The 21,058-nt window shown below is 32.6% G+C and overlaps 2 protein-coding genes across 2 annotated transcripts; one reads left to right on the forward strand and one right to left on the reverse strand.

Annotated features, from left to right (window-relative positions):
* LOC128156850 (adenylate kinase 2, mitochondrial-like) lies at nt 1-3,351 on the forward strand. Its single transcript, XM_052819164.1, has 5 exons — nt 1-131; nt 1,023-1,068; nt 1,910-2,100; nt 2,442-2,609; nt 2,795-3,351. The coding sequence occupies exons 1-5, from the start codon at nt 63-65 to the stop codon at nt 3,020-3,022; spliced, it is 702 nt and encodes a 233-aa protein (XP_052675124.1). The 5' UTR covers nt 1-62; the 3' UTR covers nt 3,023-3,351.
* Nucleotides 3,352-4,008: 657 nt separating this feature from the next.
* On the reverse strand, nt 4,009-8,983 carry LOC128156840 (translation initiation factor eIF-2B subunit delta-like). Its single transcript, XM_052819152.1, has 11 exons — nt 8,863-8,983; nt 8,268-8,470; nt 7,789-8,099; nt 7,466-7,580; nt 6,663-6,739; nt 6,233-6,335; nt 5,512-5,645; nt 5,228-5,319; nt 5,048-5,133; nt 4,527-4,707; nt 4,009-4,251 (listed from the first exon to the last, which is right to left on the reverse strand). The coding sequence occupies exons 2-11, from the start codon at nt 8,457-8,459 to the stop codon at nt 4,043-4,045; spliced, it is 1,500 nt and encodes a 499-aa protein (XP_052675112.1). The 5' UTR covers nt 8,460-8,470; nt 8,863-8,983; the 3' UTR covers nt 4,009-4,042.
* Nucleotides 8,984-21,058: the final 12,075 nt, after the last annotated feature.

Consider the following 21,058-nt stretch of genomic DNA (forward strand, 5'->3'; position numbering starts at 1 on the left):
CAATGCGCATGTGCGATCGATAATTTCCTTTTGTAAAGTGGACTCGTCAATCGTCACAGAAAATGCCTCCAGTGCCACCGAAAGTAAACGCTGTGCTACTGGGGCCCCCTGGCTCAGGAAAAGGCACACAGGTATTTTATCCAAACTATATAGCTTTAATCTTGCAATGCAAGTTTGATGGTTAATGGTGTTCTGCCAAGTTTATGAAGTTACATGTGGTATATTTCGAATTTCCTCGAAATATGTGTCATATTGACACTAGATAACGTCTCCTATCACACAGCCATATTATTGTTCGGATATTGTTTTGATGAATCGCAAAAATATGGATATAAACATTAAGAATATCTAACTGTCATTTTTTTTCAATTGAATTAGGCTACTTGGGACAGAAATACTCAACAGTTCAAATAAATTATTGTAAAATAAAATTTATAGTTTAGTTTCATTGACCTCGACTGGAGTTTCATTATTAACTTCTTATTAAATACAAACAAAGTGCTTAACTTATAAGTGGCTGATGCATTCTTGGGGAGTCAGGGAAGTGGACTAGGAGATACAAGTATCAATGAATATTGAATATGATTTAGCCAAAATTGCTTAAACATTTTGGGGCATACATGTAGCTTAGCCTTCATCTACTAGCCATGTTTCTATAAATTTTTGTTTGATTTAATTTAACCAATTCATTACAAACTTTAAGTTGTTGTAAGGCCTAAAAAAAAAATTGTGTGTTTAGGGTAACCCGACCTAACCTACAAAAATGCCCCAATTCTACCATTTTCAGATGTCTGTTTTTATCCGTTTGTGATTTTTATATCATTTCTATTAAAAACCCATTTTTAAATATGACACAAACAAACACTCTTAGGATTCATGCATAAAAAAATATGATAAAATAAAAAAAAATCCCTACCTACCTAACCTAATTTTTTCATCAGTGTTACCCTAAACACACAAATTTTTTTTATAGGCCTAATTTTAAAGCAATAATTATTTGTTAATTTTTTGATTTTTTATAGGCACCAAAATTAGTAGATGAATACAAAGTATGTCATCTTTCAACAGGTAAGCTTATTCAGTAATTCATATTTGGAAAACAATCCTTGACACTATAAATTCACTCTGAAGGCATACATTAGTCTTAATGTGCAAATAAAAAAGTTTTTCACATACTTATATTTAAGGTCAGACGACACGTTCCTCAATTTTAGATAACTTTTTCCAGGAATAGTTAATGGTTTACTACTACTTTGACAAGCTTTCTTGCAAAAAATTAGGGTACCTTACCAGGCATAGTTTCTTCAAAATACTAGAGTATGCAATTTCTTAATATAATCTTCTTGAAAATACACTTGAAGTTCTGGTATAAAAATAAATACATCTACAGCACAGCGATATTCACTATATTAGAACTAAATCTCCGCCGGGGCTGGGCTTCGAACTCACGACTTCTAGAACCTATACGCTTCTGGCAGTGAGCGGCCACGGTTCTAACCACTCGACCATCTAGACATATGCTCAATTCCAAGTAAATTTTGATCATTTTTAAAGTAATTATAAAAGTAATATTTTTTAAATGGAACTCTTTATTACGAGGAGATACAAAAAAGATGCTCGAGGAACGTGTCGTCTGACCTTAAAATGGTAGGTTAAAAAAAAATTAAAATAATATTTTCTATTCTTTCTGAACTTGCAATGCTTTCAAGATACCATTACTATGAATTCTGAATAAAACATTAGAAATTAATGTCTGCATATATTAGGAAATGTTCAGGGCTTAAATTTAATATATTTGAAATTTGATATATGTACTAAAGAGCAAAATTACCTAAGTACTTGTATGAAATAAGGAATCTACAGCAATTTGCATGTTTTTAGGACATTTTATTTTGATTTCTACTTACAGGGGACATGCTAAGGGCAGTTATAGCCTCGGGGTCAGAACTGGGGAAGAGGGTTAAAGGTGTTATGGACCAAGGTCAACTGGTGAGCGATGACCTGGTCATTGAAATGATTGACAAAAACCTGGATAAACCAGAGTGTGCCAATGGATTTCTGCTGGATGGATTCCCTCGCACCATCAAACAAGCATCTGCTGTAAGAAAATGGCTTACTTTATGAATACCCTCAAAATGTTAAAAATATGATGCACATATTGTTAATGTTTAACAAGGATTTGTGGAGATTATTGTTTAAAAAGAAAAACTTTTTGTTTTTCAAAGAATCAATATTTTTCCTGTTAAACATCAACATGATCTATTAGAATTTTTCTTTTTAAGATGAATACAAAGTTACCTTCCATGCTAAAGATAGCATTTTATTGTGCAAACTGTTCCCCGTAAACAGGTTTTATGCCTCATTTTACTATTTTGACCTGATAAAGGGGTGCATGTTCAATTACAAAATGATTACTGAATAGAAATTTCTCATCATTTTAGCTTGACAAACTGTTGGAGCAGAGAAAATCCAAGCTGACTGCATGTGTGGAATTCAAAATTGATGATTCTTTATTGGTGCGGCGCATCACCGGGCGTCTCATTCATCCACCAAGTGGAAGATCATATCATGTGGAGTTCAATCCACCCAAAGTTCCCATGAAAGATGATGTAAGCCTATATTAAGCATAAAAAGATATCTTCAACACTTGATATGACTTTTCTTCTCTGTTGGCTCTAATTTCATCAATAATACATGAATGTTTAATTTCTCGCAAAAGGAATTTTAAATCATGATCTTTAAGTTTTAATCCCTTTTTATCATCCACAGTTTAGAATTTGTTATATCTCTGTAGAAAACTGGAGAACCACTCATAAGAAGATCAGACGACAATGAAGAAGCCTTGATGAAGCGACTGGACTCTTATCACAAACAAACCAGTCCTCTCGTAGATTACTACAGCAAGAAAGGGATCCACACGGCCGTGGATGCCAAGCAGCCACCCAACGTTGTCTTTGCTGCCATTCAGGCCGCCTTCTCAGGGAAAGGAAAAGATAAACTACGACTACTTGGACAGGGATAGTTACATGTAGATCATTTTTACATTGAAACGCCATCTATCGTTTAGTTCAAGCAAACCTTGACATAAATTATTTTTTCATAGACGTACTTGCATACATCTTTGAAATCGAATGAATGATGAAATTTATATGCATGGTATCCCAAGGATTTCATTTGTTGAAAAATTGTTAGAAGTGAATTGAATTCACTTTACTTTTTATCATAAAGCTTTACAACACATTATCTCCAAGTTAGAAAAAAATTGTCATGTTACCGGAAATCTTGAATCAAGGTTGCAATTTATGTATATGTTATATCTTTTTCCAAAAATAAATTTATTTTTAACCCAGAGCTTTGTGTTGATTATGTTTCCCTATTTGCAGTTCTAACATTCAGAGAGATCAAATGTGTATCTGTGATAAATTTACATAGTGTACAATGGTGGTGACAATTCATATATTTTATCCATGTAATGAAATTTAACCAGTTAATATTTACATTTGGAACCTGAGGATCATGAAGCAATCTCAGACTTAAATCAAACTTTAAAACAGTCTTAAATGATTGTTTATCATATCATAAAATACTATTGAAATTTGTACTTTAAATCAGTCATAAAATGATTGTTCATCATATCATAAAATCAATATTGAAATTTGTAATCAACAATGTAATATCTATACACTTTTTGATAGCATTTCAATTTTGTCAGTGTTTTCAATTAAGAGACATTAAGACTATTCATTTTTCAAAGATTGCCTTATGATCCTAGGGCCAAGTCTCCCAATCAATACTGGAACTCTCTTATTAGATTTGTCTTGCAGCAATAAATGACTACCAGTATCGAGATCTATAAAACTGACCAGTATAGAGGCAATTTGCCCAATTTTGCCCACTTTGTATGTTGAAGTTATGCAATGCAGTGATTTTTTAATTTCTTTAGAAATAATATGTAAAGAATTTTGTAAGAGTGTACAAAAAAAGTTAATTTCAGAAGTAACACTAAAATCTCAAGCCAGTCACAGTATTTATTTTACAAGTCTTATGTCTCATTAGTTTCAGCTTGCTTCATACGAAGCACAACAGGAACAGAAGTACACGGAATAAGTCCTAATTCAGTAATCACTAAGGAGATGAACTCTGGTGGGGTCACGTCGTAGACTAGATTGAGGAGGGTCAGTGAGCTGTAGTCCCTCCAGTCATTCAGATACGGCGTCTTGTTGCCGATAAACACCAGATCATCAGGGTCACCTGTGTATATATAACAAACTGCATTGTACATTTCGTATTGAGATGAATAATATAGCATGACTCATTACACTTGGAATTTAACATCGCCAAAGACCAAATGACAGTATTCTTGTAAATGTATTAGATCTATAAAATAGGGTGGCCAGTGCATACAATTGATAAAAACTCTTTTTAACCATTTTTTTTTTTGAACCATTTAATAAAACACAATTTTTTTAAACCTTTTTTTTCCTTCTATAAATTAAGAACAATGTTTGATCTAAGAAAGCACTGACCCAATTCATTATATACAAAGGAATCTGTCTGTCCACGCTCACAGAACTTGTACGTTTCACAGCAGACAAGGACCGGAACATTGCACGCCTTGGCTATCAGGGCGATCTGCGAGGTTCCTACCCTGGACATCACGCAGCCGTTGGCCAATAGAGCGTGGGCTCCCAGCATCACTTTAGTAGCCTGTCCACAAAAATTACCAGGTAATACATGGATTTTTTTTATTTAGGATGTAGATGCACATGTCAAAGGGCACTTAAAATTTAACTTTAATTAAAACTTAAACATTTTTTTTATCGCGTTCAAATGGTGAAATTTGCTATTACTAAGAGATTTTATGAATATTTCTTTACTTTTTAAAAATTTCTTCAAAGACACGGAAATCTTCAGTTAATAATTGAAAAAAAGATGATAGCAATAAGAAATAGTAATATACCAGCAATGCGAAATTCAAATGCCCAATGACTATTAAATGATACAGTAACTATCAAAAATATGGTTAAAATCATTGTGAAATGCCCACCTCTTGCATTGCGTAGGAGGCTGCATTAATCATGAAATAGGAGCAAGGGATACCAGCCCTCACCAGTCTCCTCAACATCTCCTTCCCTGGGGGAGAAATCAATTCATATATGTAACATCATTTTCCTAAACATCAAAAAACGGCTTCGAAATATTTGCATTCAGAGAAATATGCATTTACCTTCCATTTTAGGACGAGCGTCTACCACAATGACCTTGAACTTTTTCCCTTGATTCCAGGCATCGCAGAGAACTTTGCGAACAATGGACGAACTGCAATTACCAAACAGAGGATTTTATAATTTGTTGTGTGTGAATAAGGGTATCCTTTCACGATATACATTCAATTTAAATATAAGAGACGACAGAATCAAAGGATGAAACAACACACATGCAATACTTATTGCTAATGAATAATTATTTATATCTATTTGATAATAATACGGTACTGCTAATGAACCTTACCATGAATACACAAGAATAACATCTCCATCTTTTATTTTTGCCTCATCCTGCACATATTTTGAAATGGCTACTGCAGAAAGTAAAATCCTTTCTCTTATGTAACTGTCAATAGTCTCTAGAAGTTTCTTCTTAGCCTAAAATAAAACAATAAAATTATTTAGCATAGTCAAGATTTAATTTGTAAAATCTACATTTACACACATACATGTACCTTCAATCAAAATCAAATCGGGATTCGTCCACATTTTAGTGATAAGGTGCATTTAATTAACATTTTTTTCTGCTCTGTAATTGTAATATACTGGTATATATATTAAAGCTTGAGTACTGTCTCATTGTATAAGGAATAACCGAGAGGGCTTTCTAAACCTCCCATTTAATCATTACCATTGATGATTCTGAGTTTTCTACATGTATTTCTATGTGTTAATTCAAATATGTCCAGAATTCCTATGTAACATCAGCCCCCCCCCCCCCCCCAAAAAAAAAAAAAAAACAAAAAAAAAAAACAAAACACATGCCAGTATTTTAGATCAACAATATTTAGTAGAGTATAATTTCAGTTAGGAATTATGTAAAAACATACCAATTATTCAAATTGAAAAATCAGATTTTAATTACCTAAATGAACTAGAGTATTTTGTTAATGGAATAAATGTACAGCTGTAAAATACAGCTAGGTGTATAATATACCAGAGAAAATACAAATTAATACACTAACTTCATAATCCTTTAGATTATTTGGCATGTGAGTTATGTGGTGTTTCAGATGCTTGACCGCATTTCCCATGCTCACTGACATCAAACGACACTGATTTAGGAAACTGGAAAAAAATAAGGTATACATTTTCAGAAAAACCAATTACATTAAAAAGATGAAAATAAAACAGCATTTTAAATTAAGCATAAATAACAATGCAAACCATAATACTTTAAAAAGTATTAATTGGGAATAAAATACACACTTTTAAGGTGTACTATAAAAATGACGTGTTCTATGCCCATGTAAAATTTTCTGCTTCTACTTATCATATTACTGTACAGGTATTTGAACGATTATCACTTGATCTAGTTAAACATGTATATGCACAGACCATCATTAGTTTGTTATCTGTTATTGTGAATCTGTAATACGAATCATACATGCATACCTTATGTATGGCTTTATTGTGGCTTCCAGATCTCTTGAGAGCTCTTTTTGAGGAGGAGTGGTGTAATCTTGAATCACCTGCAAAAAGGATGCAGTCTCTGAACACCAAAAGAGTGGGTTTTTTGCATTCTTGGAGTTTCATATCATTTTTCACTGTTATTGGTCAAACAAAAGAAATTCCAAATCTGGATTCACATGTACTTGAACTCTCCTTTAAATTGGGTGGGGTATATACATTTATATAAATTTGTTTTGCCTCGGACTAGAATGTCTCGACGTCGTTGGATGAATCGCGTCACATGATTATTTTATAAATTTCTTTACACTGCAAGTGTCAAAATTTATACGGCAACATGGCGGATGTTAATTTATTTGAGCTGATTTTTTACACAAACGTTTAACCATACCTTTAATTTTTAAGCCCCAAAATATTTAGAGTGACCCCCTTTGCCTCTGACGTAATATTATGATCCTACAATGGATCCCAGGTCTGCACAGATGACTGATGAGAAAGGTAACAAATTTGAGAATTGAGCTATGAATTTAATTGTTATATACATGTATTATCTTTTGTTTGTTTACCTATCAATTTTTAGGTCCTCGACAAAACAAAACACTTATTAGGTTTGTTACTGACCGTTTACAGAAATTTGTGGGGTCGGTAAAGCCTATGGAAGGCTCGGCTCCGCCTCGCCGTCTATGGACTTTACCAACCCCACAAATTTCTGTAAACGGTCAGTACCAAACCTAATAAGTAATAATGTACATCTAGCAATCATGACCTTTTTAAACTGATGACTTTACCTGTTTAAATGCTGCTAACATAGCCAGACAGCGAGCATTAGATCCACATATCACTCCTTCAGCATACTGAAGACCTAGTTTTATGATAACCGGATGTATTCCTCCAGACGAAAAGCTTTAAGAACAATAATAACAGTCATCAAACACTGGGTATAATGGTGGTCATTTAAAGTAAAGCATATCAAAACATCTTATACATGTTGTAACTTATCATTTATAGAGTAAGACAGCTATCTGGCAAATCTTGTTAAAAGTATGGAAGTAAATTTCAATATCTAATTGTTCATATAAGAGGAGAAATAAGGGGAAAAAAAGATCCTTACGAGAAAGACCCTGTTAGTGAAACCTCTCTCTCATACTGATGGAGATGATTGAACAGTCGAACTTTTCTCTGAGCAACAGTTCTCTGAGGGAGGCGCTGTTTCTCCAGTCTCTTTGCAATTCGTTTTTGTGTCTCTACATCGTCAGCTTTTAAATGGTCAGGGACCCTTTTGGGTTCTTTCTTCACTGCTGATGCAGCAGAGAGATCTTTTGATGAGGCCTCTTTCTTTATATTTGCTCCTGCGGCCTCTGGCTTACCCCCCGATGCAGACCCTGCATCTTTCTTTTCTTGTTTTGCTGCCCTCTGAGCTTCCTAAACAGAACAAAAAAATCTTGTCATGACCCAAAATACATTGCACTTTTAATCATATCTTGTTTTTCAATTTAAGCCACTCTTCATTGTTGGTATAATTATATCATTGACAATAAAAGACATGAAGCCAGATTGTTCAAACCTTAAATGTGTTTACTTAATGAATACCTGTTTAGCACGTCGCTCAGCTCTGAGCTCTGCTTTACTTTTTTGAGGTTGATCTGGATCTGCTTTCGGCTTTTCTTTTTGATGGACTTCCTTTCCCTCTTTCTTTGCTTTCTTATCTTTTTTAGACTTTTTATCAGCAGGGCTTGTTTTCTCAACATGTGGCTCAACTGTTCCTTCTGGTTTATCAGCCATTTTAACAAAATCTAAATGAATACAGCAGAATATAACTATTTCTTTGCACTTAATAACTTAACTGTCTTAAACCTGATAATATTACAAATAAAGTCCACATGTACACACTGGTACATTTGTAAACATATGATAACATAATCTTCCGACTTGCTACATTATATTTTCTCCTTAGATATTTCACAATACCAATTTCTTTTTGTGATAACTTCCTTTTACCCCACCTATTTAAGACTTTTAATACAATAATACTATAATGGTTGACGATTGTCACAGCTGTGCAACAATATCATGAGACCAGAGGTAATTCGAACTGCAATTTTAGCTTACACATTATTTCATCATGTAAAATAACCCCCAATTAACACACATATGTAAATACTAAGATATATTTGTTTCTCAGTACCTTTATGTCAATAATCTATAACTTATCTCTCGAGACTATAGCAGAAAATTGAGAAATCTCATTTCATCATCTGGATTATTATTAGCTAATTTGTCCTAATTCTAGTCGTGAGTGTTGTTATGTCGTATATCAAAATTTCGGATACTTTATTCAAGCCACATGATCACATGCGATCTGTTTCTTGTGTGTGATCCCCCAGAAAGAATCAATACAACTGATAGATGAATAAGTTTTCACGATTTTTCTTTTTATTCTATTGGTGTTTTGAGGGGGCAAAGCCTGTCTGCGCTAATTGAATGAATGAATGAATGAATGAATGAATGAATGAATGAATGAATGAATGAATTATATGACAACTTCATGTATATTCTTCATGAATTATTCAAATTCACAGAAAAAACTTTAACATTTAGTTATGGCCCAAATAGCGTCAATTAATATCCCATAAAAAATATATCATTCAGTCATTATATAAAGCGTGACTTTACATATATCTAACAGTACATGTCGATATCTCTTTTTCAAAATTGAAACGACTAACAATTATAACCTTTTCTAAAAGAAAAAATGTTGCAATAAGCAATTACATGCGTTATGGACGTGATGATGAAGTAAAACTCATGGGACATAAGATAGCTAGTGTCAAGTTGTAAAAAGAGACACGGAGTACTATAACTTGACAGTAGTTATTGCAGGTCAATTTCAGTAGCTATATACATGCACAAAAAAATTCGACAAAAATAATAATTTTAATATTGATTCGGTAAGTTCTTATGACATCATCGCTTTAGTACATGTATATTGCAGGCCACTTTCTGGGTTTTTTTCCAAATCAGTAACTAAATACATGAAGCACAAAAAATTCCGACTAAAATAATAATTTGTCCAACAAAAACTAAACTTAACATCTTTAGATATTTCCCATAAGGATTTGAGGTTTAAGTTAAATAAACTTTTTGTTGATATGATCGTTGAGCAATTGAACAAAATCTCATCCTCTGACTCAGGAAAACTTCATTTTTACAGTAAAATTTAATTTAAATACTTACGAGTACAAGTTGCAAGATTACTTAAAGTTTTCCTTGAAAAAGCATGAAAGATCCCAGCTAACAAGATTAAGAATAAGTGCACATTCACTATTCATTGAAACAGGTAGATATTGTAAACCAATTATTCCAAAGGAAAAACGTTTATGCTAAGCTTGTAAATTATTAGTCGAAAATGAAAAACATTTTGTACTTTACTGTCCTGTGTATGACAATCTTCGATTTCATTATTGTGATATTTTCAATGATGAATTGTACTTTGGTATTGATCCCATAAAAGACATTGTTAATCCATGTGATTATAATACTACAAAACGTCTATGTATCTACTTGGATAAATGTTTTATGCAGAGAAAACAGTTCCAGGGACTATGAAGTATTGTATCATTTTGACTGTATGCCAACATGGCGATGTCAATAAACCATTGAATTGAATTAAATAATTTTAATAGGGATTCGATATACAATGTACTTCAAACTGAAGAAGATTGACCATGCATGAATTAGGTCTACATTTGATAGGTTTTGTGAAAATATCTTTTTCAGTTTTTGAAGCATATAAAATTGTCGATTTCTATTCATACAGTTTGTCGATTTTATTCGATTATTCAAGCCACAGCATAAATAAAAAATATTAAGCAGCGTTTTCACTAGCCACATTTCCTCCATTTATGTCAGCAAAAGAAATCATTGAATATTAAAATATATTTTCTCTTCAAACTTACATGTACATGTACCTCCTATAGACAGCAAGTTAAACAAAAGCACTACATATACAATAGTTTTGCAATAATCTTTCTTGTTTAAATAAATTAATGAAATTGTTCATGACCAAATTGACGTCTGAAATTAGATTCAAGAACATGGATTTCAATTATTTTGTAAATGTGTTGTTATGCAAATTATATTATGTTGTAACATAAAATAAATGTAAATATCAATTGCGAGTAGATATGTTTTATTTATTTTATTGCCTAACTGGAACTTTGATATAGACTATAGCAATTAAGCAATTATCTCACCTGGTCAAATTCCCGTTTCGCACACATTTTTTCGATACCTAATTTTCAAATGTGTGCAAAACGGGAACAAACCATATTAACTTCGAACAGCAGAGTCAGTGAGCATATTTCAAGTTAGCTGTGTGAATATCACTCATTGTAAATACGTGTTCGTACACACATATATAGGGATCAAAGCTTCAAACTTCACTCATTAAAACACTGATGACATAACTAGAAGTTAAAGGCAGTTTATTAAGGAAAGTCGTTGTACGTGAAGTCAAACTCTTGAAAATTACATAAATGGAGAGGATTGCAATTCTCGGACATAGTTTTGTGGCACGTCTAGAGCAGGACCTGGCGGATGGACATTTTGATGGACTTCACGCCGATCTTGGCCTTCCTGAAAACTTCACAGTAAAATACTTTGGAGTACGAGATTCGAATTTAAACAACCTTTTAAACAGTAAGGAGTTTAAAGAATGCAAGGCATTTCATCCTACCAAAGTGTTTCTCCAAATTGGGGAAGATGACGTCGGACAGACTACTTCAACAATTATGGATATAATTCAAGCAATTCGTATAGTGGTGGGCTGCAGTCTTCTGGCATTCGATAGTTTGAAATATGTCGTCATTGGAAGCCTTTTTCGTAGGAATAAATCCAGGGGATTAACGGCTGAAGATTATAACTTTAAAGTACACAAGATAAATCTATTCCTTCAAAAGTTTTATTCCGCCAACAGAATCGTACAGTTTTGGAATACCCGTGGACTGATGGTGCCAAAATGGGATATCTGGACAGCTGACGGAACTAGTCTGAACCAGACTGCAACAAGAAAATATTATTCACAAATCAGGATGGCTATGAAGTGTGAAAAATATAGATGAACTGTTACATGTGATTTCAGGATGTCTTATGTGCTGAACGTTGGCAAAAAACATTTTTAATCCTGGATAAGTGTCTTTAAAAAATGGCAATGAAAATAATCAATATTAGTAATGCACGATTTTTTAAATTTATAAATGAAGTTGAATAAGGAAATGTTTTATGATCTGTTTTAATTTTATCAAGTGAAATAAATAGACAATAAAAATGCACGAGTTTCTGATATATTTATTCGGTAGGGGGACAAAGAGTGACATCGTTCTGCACGTGGTGCGGTTTTAATCATCGTTGCCTTTAACGCTTTTAAAAATCCAATATTAAAAATAAGGGTAAAATGTATTTATTGTGTGATTATTTGTATGTGTCAATATACTGTTTATATACAATAATTTATTGCATTTGTCGTGGGACTTTAATTTATGGTACTTGTTTTACTACCAGCAATGCTGAGTGCTGACCACCAATCAGTGTTAAAACTTTATATACATGTATATAATAGCCATTCATTATTCTCTTGCTTTATACAAATTGAATAAAAAACAGGAAAGAGTATATCATGCGCGGATCCATATTTTTTTCCCGGAGGGGTGGGGTTGTTGGGGGGGGGGGTCCAAGGGATATTTGGATATTTAAGTTTTCCGGGGGTGGGGTCCGAGGCATATTTTCGGTCATTTTACTGTGTGAATTTTGAATTTGGGAATTCAGAAATTAGAATTTTAGAAAATTGAATTTTCCAGGGGGGGGGGGGGGGGGTCAGGACCCACCGACCCCCTCTAGACCCGCGCATGTATATTTCAAGTGTAAACAATACCTTTTTTGTGTCAGACATGATTGTTTATTCAATACCCCAGTCATACTTGATGAATAGCATTTGAGAAGTTATCTTTCTTTGCCAATTATATCTGAAGAACTGTAAAATACTTCAACTCGAGCCCCTCAAAATTTTATAGAAACTTTATAATGTTTAAAGACACACTTGAAGCCAACATTCTAGCTATTTTAAGTATAGTTCGAGTTAAGAGTTTTCTATGTAATTGCTTTTATATAATGATTACCATTTATCCATATTCTTGTCTTATTCAACTATTTTTTTTTAGTTAGCAAAAAAATCAATTCCATTATTTGCAAGAAATCAACGTTTCCACGTAACCTGTCTATGAAAGTGAACTGAACTTTTGAATTTTCTGGTTTTTAGAACTATGCATTTTAACAAGAGCTTGGACTTTGGGTAGTTGTGTCAAACAGCAATGTGACGTAGGCCTGTATATTTCACTACTTGCCATCCAACAATGGCTCTTTGAAATCAACAAGATTTGTCTGGCTATTGAGTTTAGACTACGCAATCGGTGTACATTTCGCTTGAATCCAGCGTCATTTTTAAATTGTTTTAACGCAAGAAATAGTTATGTCCTACTGAAAGTCTACAGTATGTTTCTATCACCGTGAATCTTAACTTAAAAGAATTATTCATTGCAAACCCATATTTCTGATCGATAAAGAATATAAATATACAAGCCAATAGTCAGTTAAATATTAGGAAAACAATAGTGCACACATCTGCACGAGTAGTCCAAGAAGTTTGGTTAAAATTACACAAAAACCACGCGCTTGCAACCTGCAAAAAACAGCAAGCGACCAAAACTTGCAAAAAGGTCGGGGTGAGTGTTCAAGTATTATTTTTTTTCGGGGGGGGGGGGGTCAGAAAGGAGCACGATTTAAAAGAATTATAGTTTACCAAAGTATGAGATTATGATTTTGATGGGTGTGTTGTCCGATAATCATTTCAACGGATCAGAATCGCAGCCTGGTACGTATTGTACGTTCATCTGACGTCAGAGCTACATAATATACATGTATCTAAGGCGTCATTGTTTACCACTATTAAAGATTATTTTGATGTCCAATCCTAGAAATGGTTAGAATCGATGCATTGGATATGTGCAATTTTAATTCTTTGGTTAGGTAGCCTTTACTCGATATAATTGCACACTCAGAAATTTCCTTTATTTTAATTCATAGCATACAGTACTAAATAATGAAACATCTCAAAAACTGACTATTGACAAGGCTATCATTTGCAAGAGAAGTCAAAATCACGGCTTATTTCAATCCCTGTATTTGTGTGCTCTCAGCTCAAAATACAGCATACTCAATATCAAAACGTTTCATAATATTACTTTCATTATGAAATTCTTGTGAAACATGCATATCTAAAGTTAACGATTTTCACAAATTCTCTAGTCTCGAGCTCTATTTATCTAAAAGACTTCACATTTTCCTTTGGTTATTAAGTATACCCCATGTCAGTTTTTTCACCCTATAAGCTTATTTTATAAAACACGACAGCAGTTTTTAAAATTTGATATAGACAAGGCGAAATTTTCGTGACTGTTGGGATTATATAAGTTCTTCAAGTAAATTCAAATCAAATAATCTCATCTATGCTGACCCCAGAATTTTCTATGCTTTCATGTTAAAGAGGGCATCTGCTAACTTTACTTTTTTTGGTCACTTTATGAAAATTGTCATTAAAAACTAAATTAATTGAAAGATATTGTTGTAAAGAATACGAGTGACAAAGTGCAACTTAATTTTTTCATTGTAGAAAGATATAAAAAAATAATCCGTTCTCAACATCACCAAAATATTGATTTTGACGTTTCTACATGTACTTAAAAAATATACGTTTTGCAATAAAATCATTATTAAAACATTAAAACAAACTGGTATATACACAGGGAAAAGTGGCTCGCATAATTTTCATGCGATTTCCTTTTCGCATGAAAATCATGCGCTAATCATGCGAAAATCAGATGAAAAGTTTCTCATGCAAATATCATGCGAATATGTTCGCATGATATTCGCATGAAAAATGCGAATAATTTTTCGTATGTTTTTCATGCGATTAGATATTTGTGTCATATTCATATAAAATTCATGCAAAATTCACATGAAAATTGCATGTTTTTCATATAAAATTTAATTATGACAAATCAATTTATAACACTTTAAAAACATTCTTTCATTCATATATTGACATACTTGTGTCTTTTTTGTTAACAAATTTGACATTAAGACAACTAAACAATTTCTACATGTGTTGGAATTAATACATGTGTAAATAAAAATTAGAATAGAGTTTACATTTTATCAAAATATAAATGTTTTCAAAACTTTTAAAGTCTTAGTTTATGTAAACATGTAAAACTCTGCCTTTACAATAGTCATTCACACCAACTGAGAGTTATATCTCTCTTCTTAGAAGGTCAGTAAACATTAAGATTTTATTACATGTGTAATACTGTGCTGATTGCATTGGTCATTATTTAGGATACATACTTTAAGTCTTATGGTGCAGATCTTAAAACAGAAATAATCAATTTAAATTTATCTACAACACTTTGGATGATTTTTAAGGAGGCTGAGTGGTCAACCTTAAAAAAATATTAGAATTAAATTTCTTTGTCACAAACTATTACAAGTATCCACAGAAAAGTTTAGATAACGTATTTCAGCATTAAAACTGAAACAATTTCCTAAATTTTATACAAAGCCCTCCCTCTAAGGTAGATTAATGAAGTCTTAAGGTGGAATGACACATCATCACAAAATGGCTGACCTCTGATCGAAACGACATTTCGTTTTATTAAAAGGAATTAATCGACAATGACATGTGACTTAGTCCATAGCCGAGTGGATAAAGTGTCGGGGTTGTGATCCGTACATCCCTAGTTCAAATCCCGTAGGGGCTTTTGTCGTTACTTACTGAATTGAATTTTTTAGATATTCATTTTATATCCCAAAACTGCAAATTTTTTGCTTATTTGACATGTATACAGTTTATTCATCATTATATCGTTCATAATCAAATAATTCACTGTTAATTTGAGTGACTTTTTCAAGGAGGGTTATTTCACCTTAAAATGGCCACGACCATCAAAAGCTTGGACTTTGGGTAGTTGTGTTAAACAGCATTGTGATATAGGCCTGTCTATCTCATTGTCAGCCACTCAGCCATGGCTCTCTGAAATCAACAAGATTTGTCTGGCTTTTGCGCAACTTTTCTCACAGTTTGAATAATTGCGAAATCTGTGCAATTTACACCCCCACCCCGCACTGTCATTATACTGAAAAACCTAAGAACTTCACTATAGGCCTATTATAATTTTCTTGCGATTCCATGTAAACACTCAACGAAGCTATTGTCGATTGATAGTCTTTGTTCTATTTTTGCATAAATGAGTAATTCTGTCGGGTCTTCTTACTGGTTTGGAGAGATAAGGTATCTCTTCTGAAATTGATTTGAGTTTGTCTCTCAAATATGTTATAATCCAAGGTATTAAACAGAGATTAACGTTTTATGGTCTCTTGAAAGACATATCAAATTATGCACTGTCAATCTATATTCCAGTATTCGATAATTAAAAAAGCACTAATACAGCCTACTTTGCAAGGTTTCTGGGTTAAGCAATGTGGTATAAAAGTAACTCCAAAAAAAGATGACACTGTAAAAAAAATCAGGTCAATGATTAACAAAATTTATAAATAAAAATTGCATATATATAAAGTTACCTACCACCAGGGGAAAATTCAAATGAATTATTGAGAACACCAGTGACGAACGTATTTAATTATGCATATAATTATTAGTGATGAGTAGTTTTACAGCTGTGTTTGTGGACCGTTCTATTATTAATATGACGACAGATATTTGACATCAAAACACTAATTGCGGTTTAAATTATGCCGGAGAAGATTGTAAATTAGTGACCATGAAACAAAGAAACATATAATGTACATTTAATTGCTGTTAGATGAAAGCAAAAATGCTTAAAGTGACTATACATGAAATCTCCACCCACCAAGACTCTTAAATGAATACAAATAACACCTCTCTCATCCCTCTGATCCATGTTTAATGCTTGTCTAATATGATTTTGCATGTATGCATACACGTTCGAAGTTTACTTGAACCTCATTTTGTTGCATTCCACACATAAACTAAAGACAAATGATTTTATTTTATGCACTCTTTAGATATAAGTATAGATTTGAAATATTGTTGGGTATTCTTACATTTAAAAAAAAAGATTGGTATCTCTTTGGAATATTGATTTTTGCCACATTGTCTCAAATATGATATAAACCAAGTATTAGCAAGATTTTAACCTTTTCTCTAACTATACTGTGTCAATTTATCATGTGAACAACACTTACAAACCACTGATATGCGCGATCTTTTGGCCCTGTAGAAGAAGTGCTAATTGAAGTTGGTCTTTTCAACAACAAAACACGCTTACTCTTTGCTTACGTGTACGTATCGTCATGTGCTAAATAACAAGATTCATTGTTAATATGTCGAAATGACACGTATCTCTTTAAAAAAAATGAATTATGAAAAGAATTGAATCATTTCAAATGCGTAAATCAAAATTTCTATATAAAAATCTTGTTTCTAGAATTAATTTTAAAATTGCCATCAATAATGCACAAAAAACATTTTAACTAAGTATGGTCTTATCATTTGCATTTATAAAGACATCGAATTTTAAAGTAAAAATTCTCAATGTTTAACACTTTTGAATTTTGTAGTGAGTGATTAAAGAACGCCAGTCTCAAACGCAATTATTAACGCACTTAATCATTAATGAGTAACAGTTTTACATCAATTACTAGTAAATAACTCACAGTTGAGTTTTTTGGACTGTGTAAATGAGACGGCTAATGACTGTAAAGTTCCAAGAAATAACGTGTTGTTTGAAATTCAGATCCCATTTTGATATTTACTGAGGATGGTTGGGTTGGCGAGGATCGACCACGTTCTGGAATTAGGAAGCATCGAAAAAAATACGTATGAAAATGAACATGATAGTACACGCAGTTCAAAGTATTCTGAGAAATATATATTGTTCTATTTTTGTAGGTGTCAATGATGTTAGGGTTCAGTGTCTTGAAATAGCACCAAGGACCTAATACCAATAATATTTGATGGCAGTCTGTGAACCACAGCCCAAAACTTTATATCACTTTTGTTCATATTATAGAGATCGCGTTATCTCAGTTTAACAATTAATCTACAAATCAATGTAGTCTCTTAAATAGCGCAAAATCGACTTTGCAAATACGCTCCGCAATTCAACTTAGTTGGATGCAACATTGAAAAGCAACAATAGGAAAATCCGTTGCCGTACGCAAGTATTCCTATTGTGAGCACAGGAATTTAATTAGTGAGAAAGTCATTGGTAAAATATAACCATTTCATTTAGATCCTTTTAATCTTTTTAATGGTTTCCATTTGATATTTTCGTATCTAAACGTGCGATACTTTCTTCGAACTATTTCTTCTCTTGTGTTTTTGGTTCTTGATAATGATTTGCTCCCAAAGCTCTCGCCGATGTTTCATAAATATATTAGTAAAAGGTGAGGAAATGCCACAAATTTTTCGAACCATTCATATTCTATAAGCTCACCTTAATATCAATGAAGCTTTACTGATCACTTGCCCTATGTTTTATTACCTAACCTTCTGTTAACTCATAATTGTTTTTTTTTAATCACAGGTTAATTTTCTAAAATTGGTTAAAAATGACTACTGGGTATTTGATAATTTTCATTGAGAAAAGTACAAATATTTTAATTAAGAGAAAAGCATCAGAGAGATTAGTAGCCAAAGGTGTTTCATGGGCTTCTCCATTAAATATATTTTTGCGTTATTTTTCTGCTTCTGATGTAAACATGTTAATTGTCTTTAGATTTTAATTTAAAGCAAGCAGTTTGAAGCAAAGATGTATCAAAGTTGATTATGAAAAATTAACCTGTAAGTTACACAGTCGCTCAAAATTTATAGCTAATCTCTTTGCCCTCTCAATGACCCCCTCGCGCTGACAACCGTGCCGACGAAAAATATTAATATTAGTTGGCGAACTTGTTTATCAATCGTTGTAAAATAAATAAAGTTCATTTTATTTCAGTCTTAGCTGAATCTCACTATTTCGCCAAGTGATTAGTAAGGTTTCTCATGCTGCTTTTCAAGCGACACTATTATCTTGTACTGCCCTTTTTACACTTGACTGTAAAGTTAATCCTAAAATTAAAAAAAAAAATAATACATACATTCAAATGAAATACATACATGCACAAAAGATATTCTTCAACACTCATAAGCAATTTGACTCAGTGTTAACTCATTTTGAATCCAAGGAAATTTGACAAATACTGATTTTTTTTTTACAAGTAAGACGTCTTTACTCTGGTAAATTTTTCCTCCACTGAACAAAATTTAGAAATGATTTACCATCAAACAACATCGGTCAAATTAAAGTCTGGAATAATCAATGTTGCATATGCTCTTTCAGAAACGTTGTTTATATGACGTTTGGATTCAAATTTCGAGGTAAAACCAACCAATAGTTATGTCCAACATATATCATTAGCATCAAAATATTTATGTAAACTGTGCCAGGACACCAATTCTAATACAACTTTAATTGCAATGTGTCGCAAATCTGTTTTATTTTAAGTCATATGACTCCAAATGAGAGTTACTTAATTATCGTCTTTAAGGATGTATGTTAAGTATCATCAGCAGTATTTTGCAAATAGGATTTCTACTGCCAAATTGTAAAATCCCAGAAACATTTTTATTATATGACATAGCTTATTTACTTCATTGTTTAAAGGGACGTGGTCACAATTTTGGTCAAAATTTATTTTTCCATTTTTATGCTCGCAATGCTTCAATAAGGCATTTCGAATAAGCAACCAAAATTTGAGTGTCAGTCGTCGAGTTATAAGAGAGACACAGAGCTCACAATTCTTTGTTTTGTAAACAAAACTCTTGTTATTGTTTACATTATGAATACTAAAGTATGAATTTCAGGTTTAGACCTAAGATGAATACAGCAAACACTAGGAACTGTTTATTTATCTTCAAAACAAATTAGCAGATAGGGAAATCAGTTTGAAAAGAACTTTTACTGGTATATTGAACCAATGTAAACAAAAACATGGCACGAGCCTTGTTTACATAATAAAGAATTGTGAGCTTTGTTGCTAATAATTGTACGACTGACATGCACAGTTTTGTTTGACCATTAGAAATGCATTACTAAAGCATTGTAAACAATTAAAATATAAAAATAAGATTTGACCAAAATTGTGACCATGCCCCTTTAAATTTACCATATTGCTCTTGAAAAGCTTGTTAACAGCTTCCAGCGCTTGCCGTGTTCACCTTTGTGAACTTTGTTGAAGTCCGACGTACATTTAATAACAACACCATAGCCAAACGAAGCATAACAAAATAAATGTTAATAGCATACATCTGATGCATAAAAAATTCAATAAGGAAACCAATTTTGCTTAAAGAGATTAAACTTTCTTACCAAATCTAAAACCCTTAATGTAGTGATTTTTGATATCTTTTGATATAGAATCTGACCGGCCCTCTGAGAGCTTTCATAAATATTTATACGAAAATGCAAAACATTAAACGCATAATTATGCATTTCCTTCAACTCTTGACAAACCAAGAATATCTCTGTTATGTATTCTTTGGAAATTTCAATATGATGGTAAGTCTAAAATGATTTAAGATCAAACGTGAAAATAAATCCCCCTTCTGAATCATTTCTTTTGCTACCAAAGCATCTTAAATCTGTACTTAAGTTTATGTAAATGTGGCTTTATATGCCTTCGTCCTAAAGCTTACTGTAGCTTACCGTTTTGCCACTGCCAGGGAGGTTGAAAAGTTTAGAAAAGTTGAGGAAAATATTCAAACCTTTAAAATGAACCTCCTTTCGATAAATTTTCTGTTTCCTTTGTTATTGTAATAATGTTAACGATTTATTTTGTAACTCATCTTAATCAATTGTAGAAAGCTTTAATATCGCTCAAATTTCGCCCCATTCACTCACCCGTGACCTTAAATGACCAACCGGATTATGAACTGCTAAAATATTGTCATGGACTTTGGACATTCTGAAAATCGTAGTAAAACTTTACTTATCGTATTTTGATCTTTCCTCATTACCAAACTATTATATCATAGACAGCTTCCTCGTCCGCATAGATAGCTTTTCATACGGTATTCATGCTGAACAAGGTTTCAGTTACAGGCATCCTAACATAACCAGTGATTTTTTACTCCCAAAGAGTCTCTCCTCTTTAGCTTTCCTTTCTCTGCTCTCTTTTTGTGCTAATTAAACATTTTTCATCGTATGAATCGCCCGCAATAAAATTTGGTTCGTTTTCTTATACAACTA

This window comes from Crassostrea angulata, chromosome 1 (assembly GCF_025612915.1).
Source record: "Crassostrea angulata isolate pt1a10 chromosome 1, ASM2561291v2, whole genome shotgun sequence".
Lineage (NCBI taxonomy): Eukaryota > Metazoa > Mollusca > Bivalvia > Ostreida > Ostreidae > Magallana > Magallana angulata.

Excerpts from the sequence above, each read along its gene's own strand:
- LOC128156840 (XM_052819152.1), bottom strand. The coding sequence starts at position 8,459 with ATGGCTGATAAACCAGAAGGAACAGTTGAGCCACATGTTGAGAAAACA. Across the intron at positions 6,336-6,662 it reads ACAATAAAGCCATACATAAG|TTTCCTAAATCAGTGTCGTT; the intron begins GTATGCATGTAT and ends ATTTTTTTCCAG. Across the intron at positions 5,320-5,511 it reads GTTATTCTTGTGTATTCATG|TTCGTCCATTGTTCGCAAAG; the intron begins GTAAGGTTCATT and ends TGGTAATTGCAG.
- LOC128156850 (XM_052819164.1), top strand. The coding sequence starts at position 63 with ATGCCTCCAGTGCCACCGAAAGTAAACGCTGTGCTACTGGGGCCCCCT. Across the intron at positions 132-1,022 it reads GCTCAGGAAAAGGCACACAG|GCACCAAAATTAGTAGATGA; the intron begins GTATTTTATCCA and ends GATTTTTTATAG. Across the intron at positions 2,101-2,441 it reads CCATCAAACAAGCATCTGCT|CTTGACAAACTGTTGGAGCA; the intron begins GTAAGAAAATGG and ends TCATCATTTTAG.